The 5,590-nt window shown below is 51.7% G+C and overlaps 3 protein-coding genes across 3 annotated transcripts in view; all 3 read right to left on the bottom strand.

The window, feature by feature from the left end:
• The window catches only part of SARC_03965 (hypothetical protein), a gene marked incomplete at both ends in the record, with an annotated part of 13,029 nt that extends 12,234 nt beyond the window's left edge, over positions 1-795 (bottom strand). Inside the window, 2 exons of the mRNA XM_014302216.1 lie at positions 5-315; positions 396-795. Coding sequence (XP_014157691.1) covers positions 5-315; positions 396-795 — 711 coding nt within the window. The remainder of the gene's footprint in view (positions 1-4; positions 316-395) is intronic.
• A 1,039-nt stretch (positions 796-1,834) lies between these two features.
• Positions 1,835-3,483, bottom strand: SARC_03964 (hypothetical protein; the record flags this gene model as incomplete). The annotated part of the gene is made up of 2 exons (XM_014302215.1): positions 1,835-3,441; positions 3,468-3,483. 2 exons carry the CDS (start codon positions 3,481-3,483, stop codon positions 1,835-1,837), a joined length of 1,623 nt encoding a protein of 540 aa, XP_014157690.1.
• A 523-nt stretch (positions 3,484-4,006) lies between these two features.
• Positions 4,007-5,464, bottom strand: SARC_03963 (hypothetical protein; the record flags this gene model as incomplete). Its single annotated transcript, XM_014302214.1, has 2 exons — positions 4,007-5,085; positions 5,188-5,464. The coding sequence occupies 2 exons, from the start codon at positions 5,462-5,464 to the stop codon at positions 4,007-4,009; spliced, it is 1,356 nt and encodes a 451-aa protein (XP_014157689.1).
• Positions 5,465-5,590: the final 126 nt, after the last annotated feature.

Below are 5,590 nucleotides of genomic sequence, written 5' to 3'. Positions count from 1 at the left end.
CTACATCGGGCATCTTGGATCGGTCCATGGCGTAGGCCTCAATGTCAAGGGCCATGATGCGGAAGGCCGGCACGGTGTGGTCGTCGACAGCCACGACTGTCTGCATATCCTCCAGACTATGCGTGCCGGTAAACAAAATCTGCCACATGACATGGACTATGAATTTGCAGCAGTCAATGCCAAAGTCATGGTCCGACGCACTGATGACAGACTTGTCAAAGTCCACCAGCATAATTGTGGGGTCGCGTTTTAGAGCCTTGTTCTTGCGGGCCTTGCTCTTGCGGCTGCCTCTGTGACGTGTCTCATCAGCATTGGCTGTCGCGGGGAACACGTAAATGTTCCAAGGCACAAGGTCATTGTGCACAAAGCCCGTGCGCTCATAGAGCTCAAGGTACCAGACTTGTCAAAGTCCACCAGCATAATTGTGGGGTCGCGTTTTAGGGCCTTGTTCTTGCGGGCCTTGCTCTTGCGGCTGCCTCTGTGACGTGTCTCATCAGCATTGGCTGTCGCGGGGAACACGTAAATGTTCCAAGGCACAAGGTCATTGTACACAAAGCCCGTGCGCTCATAGAGCTCAAGGTACTGCTGTAGGACCACCCGTGCCACGACGAGGTGTTCAGATGCCGTGAACGTGTTTTGGAACATAGTCTCGCCGGTTTGGTAGGGGAAGTACACATGTGTCCTGGAGTGGGCGATTGGAACAATAGAAATGCCCGAATCGGCAATGAACTGTGCAATGTGGTGCTCCCGGCCCGACAGATCGGCCTTGGAGAAGAACATTCCCCACTTCGCCATAAAGGCAGCGGCATCCTCGTTGTCGCAGGACGGAGTGTGGGTAAGGGATAATGTAGGGAGACCCAGACCCCCCAGTGGGAAAGAACCCTTAGGCCGTAGTTTTCAAAGTACCCTAAGTGAAACTATTGGTGTGTATAAGACCCAACTACTACATATACTTAGACCTACCTGAAGAACCCATTTACTAGACATCCTATGTCGAGAAATAAACTCTAAAGATCCGTCTTCTGTATAGACCAAGATAACTATGTCCATAGGACCTAATGTGAAGAAGCTCGCAGAGTTGTGTACAGGTTGTCGGACCCATAGATTAGAATAGTAGACCAGTGCGCTTAAGCCCATGAAAAGGGTTGGATAGCACGATAGACACTTATAGTAGTGCTTACATCTCTAAAGGATTCTAACCGTAGTTTGGATTGTTTGGTATAAGACTAGTGGAGTTGACTAGGGTAGCAAAAGTAAATGTCTAGGGCCCACTTTAAAGAGGACTATAGAGTTGTGTACAGGTTGTCAGACCCATGGATTAGAATAGTAGACCAGTGCGCTTGAGCCCATGAAAAGGGCTGGATAGCACGATAGACACTTATAGTAGTGCTTACATCCCTAAAGGACTCCAACCGTAGTTTTTCATTGTTTGGTATAAGACTAGTGGAGTTGACTAGGTATAGCAAGAGTAAATGTTTAGGGACCACTTTAAAGAGGACTAATAGGGTTGAATTTAGATTACTAGACCCCTTAACCGGAGAGGGAGGTAGTGCCTTTAAGTATCTAGGTGGCAGGAGTGCCACGTGGCACTCCTGCCACGGTATTTTGAGACACACCAATAGTAAAGGGGATGTACTTAAAGGTATCCGATGTTAAAGAGGAGGTGTACGATAGAGAAGGCGCGAATCATGAACGACTAGGTAATAGCGTTAGTCCATCATTCAAGTCTTATAAGTGCCATGGTATTGCCATTTTGGCGGACCAGTCCACCATTCAAGTCTTATTAGTGGCATGCTATTGTCATCTATTTACTCAGCTCCGTAAATCGCGCCTCCTACATAGTAGTACTCTGGGCTTGTTCAGCTTTTATTTCCGCCAACTGCTGCTTCGTATCCGCAAGCTCCACAGCCATCGCCTGGTACTGCTTCACCAGCATGGCCGTCATATTATTCAACTTGATATCCACTGCCGCAACGTCAATATCATTGTACACGAGCTCCAGCATAATAGCCTGCACTTTGTCGGCAATGAACCCAAAGTGCGTCTCCTCCTTCTCAACAACCGTGTTCGCGATTTTAGCCAGGTACCTATCGTACTGAGTTTTTAGACTAGGTTTTTCTACACACTCGTCTCCAACGTCAACGTTTACATCCGAATCTCCACCGTGCCTTGTCTGCTCGGCAGCCCATGCCTCGTACGTTAGCACCCGCTTGTTGTACGTATTCTTGTTCTTGTAGTTGAATTCCTTTACCGCCAATTTCTGCAGTGCAGACTCCGCGTCCTGTTCAAACACCCGCACATTCTCCTTGGTCGCCAGACTCGACGTCGAGTATGAAATCTCGCCCGTGCTAGGATTGTACGTTATCGCGTTGGGCCCCGACGCGTTACGGATCGGCTTGACAAAACAGCCCGCGCTCGCTGCGTTCAGTGCCGCCCCCGATGCGTTTAGGACAATGCTACTCTCAGCCTGGTTCGTTTCACCCGCAAGGCTTCCTATGGCAATGCTAAAGTCCCCCTGCTTTGTTTTCCCCGAATTGTTGCTTATCGCAACACTCTCAGCACCCTGCGTGTTGTATCCAGAATTCGACCCTAGTGCAATGGCCACGTACCCTTGATCGACATATGCCGAATGTCGGCCGATTGCAATCGCGATCTCGCCCTGGTTTCCACGCCCAGCGGACGACCCAATTGCCGTTGCATCCAGACCCTGTGTGTTCCGCCCGGCCGTGAGACCAATGGAAATTGCATTCTCACCCTGTGTGTCGAAACCCGCATTTGCCCCCATCGCGATACCCGCGTACCCCTGGGTTAACGATCCCGCCATTCGACCTATGGCAATACCCCGCTCACCTTGGTTCTCTCTGCCAGCAGAAAGTCCAATTGCCGTTCCATCAAGCGCCTGCTCGTTTCGTCCAGCCGTGTAGCCTATTGCCACACCATTTTCACCCTGGTCGTTTCTACCGGCCCCAACACCCACAGCCACACTGTTGGTTTGCTGGTTCATTTCACCACAGTTCTTACCCAGTGCCACCGCCCCTTCGCCCTGCATCTCCATCCCAGTATGGTACCCTACTGCCACGCCGTACAGGGCCTGCTCCTTTATACCCGAGTCTGCACCAATGGCCACGGCATCCACACCTTGACTCGTCTGGCCCGCATTTGCACCAATCGCCACACCAGAGGCTCCCTGACTCGTCTGGCCGGCATTTTCACCCAAAGCTACAGCGTTCAAGCCCTGGTCGGTGTTGCCGGACTTGCTACCAATGGCCACCGTGTAGTCGCCCTGATTTGTTTGGCCAGCAGTTGCACCTATCCCTATTGCATATATACCTTGCGTGTTGCGTCCCGCAGTGTAGCCAATTGCGACACTGAAATCACCCTGCGTATCATATCCTAATGCGTATCCGAGTGCAGCTGCCCTGAGTGCCTGTACAATGGACCCTGCAAATGGCCCTATGGCAACAGACTCTTCGCCCTGCCCATCTCTTCATGTCCGGTATCCCACAGCCACAGCATTTTTACCCTGGGTTGTCTCGCCAGCCGTCTGCCCAATCGCCACACCAGAGGTGCCCTGACTCGTCTGGCCGGCATTTTCACCCAAAGCTACGGCTTTCAAGCCCTGCTCGAACTCACCTGCACCACAGGCGATGGCCACCGTGCTACCGCCCGATAGCCAATTTGCGCCGTCCCAGCGCACGTATTCAGACACACACGTACCATCGGGTAGTGTGACAGTTGGATCAGTGCATCTCGCAACGGCGTCTCCGTAGAGAATTTCCATCGTTGTGGGATCATAGTACAGCGCATTTCCCATCGCCGTATCGGTGTTGCGAATCGACGAAACAAACATCCCCGCATTGGATGCATCGAGCACCACACCGGATGCGTTGAGTATGATGCTATTCTCGGGCTGGTTATTTCGCCCCGCAACCGCACCAATTGCGATGGCGTTGCTACCCTGCCCTGTTCTGCCGGCATTGTCACCTATTGCAATGCTCGCGCTACCCTACGTGGTATAGCCGGCGTACTTGCCCAAGGCTATTGAGTAGTTGCCCTGTGACGTCTTGCCGGTATTGTTGCCGATCGCAATCCACTCATCACCCTGTGCTGATTCTGCTGAATATGTACCAATGGCGATGCCGCGGTATGCCTGGTCATTTTCCCCAGCAGCTGACCCGATCGCCGTGGCATCCGCCCCTTGCGTAACACTGCCCGCCGTATAGCCGATTGCAACCGATCCCGAAGACTGGCGTTCTCGTCCAGCACTCCGTCCCACGGCAACTGCGTTTATTGCCTGGGACAATTCGCCCGAATTCTTACCAATCGCTACACAGAAGCTTTTCTGTGATGTAGCGCCTGCGAGTACACCGATGGCCACCGAATCACTACCCTGGTTCGTCTTGCCTGCACTAGATCCCATCGCCACCGCTTTTGCACCCTGTGCAAATTCCCCCGCTCCAACCGCAATTAATACCTTTTTGCCACCCGGAACCCACACAGACCCGTCCCAGCGCGGGTAATCACCAATGCCGGTTCCATCCACCACTCCCCCTGCTCCAGTGTTGATTGTTTTCGTTACCACAGCCCCGTACACAATCTCTTTTGTTGTAGAGTCGTAGTACAGCGCATTAGTTGTCATGTCAATTTTGCGCATATTCGACACAAAGAGCCCGGAATTTGCCGCATTAAGCGCTACATCGGATGCGTTCAGAATGATACTATTTTTGGGTTGGTCCGTCTCGCCCGCTAACTTACCAATGGCAATCGAATTTTCTATTTGCCCCGACTTCCCGGAGTCCACACCAATGGCTATACCACCCTCACTCTGGGCTGTTGTACCTGCGCTGGGGCCAATGGATACTGCGTCGACACCCTGACTCATCTGGCCTGCATTTGCACCAATCGCCGCACCAGAGGCGCCCTGATCAATGTTGCCGGCGCTTTTACCTATAGCAACGGCCAACGCACCCTGCGACGTATCCCCAGCCACACAGGCGATGGCCACCGTGTCGCCGCCCGATACCCATTCGGTCCCCGACCAGCGAACGTAGTCGGATACACACGTCCCATCACCAATCTGCTTTTCTGGGTTGGGAAGCGTACGGAAAAATACTTCTTTCGTATCGTCATCGTAGTATTACACATTGCAGGTCATCTCTGCACTTCGAATAGGATCAACAAACAGACCCTTGGTCGCAGTGTTCAGTGCCACTCCCGAAGCGTTCAGCACAATACCGTTTTGTGCCTGGTCGACTTCTCCTGCCAAATTTCCGATCGCAATAGATTTTCCGCCTGGATTAACATCACCACTCAGCAACCAGCTGAACTCGGAATCACTACCAGCATTTACGGTAATGGAAGTCACGGATGCCTTGCGCGGGAAACCGTCCTCCACGCTGTTCTGACCAACAGTATGTGGGGGCGAATCTACCGGCATATCGACGCTGTCGCGTTTTTGTGTCATGTTTGTGTTCTTATTTATTTATAGTCTGATAGAATCACATTGGATTTTGTGAGGTAAAAATGAATCAACCTTAGAAAGAATAATCGATAAATATATTATTTGTATGTTTACCCATATACATACATA

Source organism: Sphaeroforma arctica (genome assembly GCF_001186125.1).
Source record: "Sphaeroforma arctica JP610 unplaced genomic scaffold supercont1.213, whole genome shotgun sequence".
Classification (NCBI taxonomy): domain Eukaryota; class Ichthyosporea; order Ichthyophonida; genus Sphaeroforma; species Sphaeroforma arctica.
This window is presented reverse-complemented; position numbering and strand designations above follow the sequence as displayed.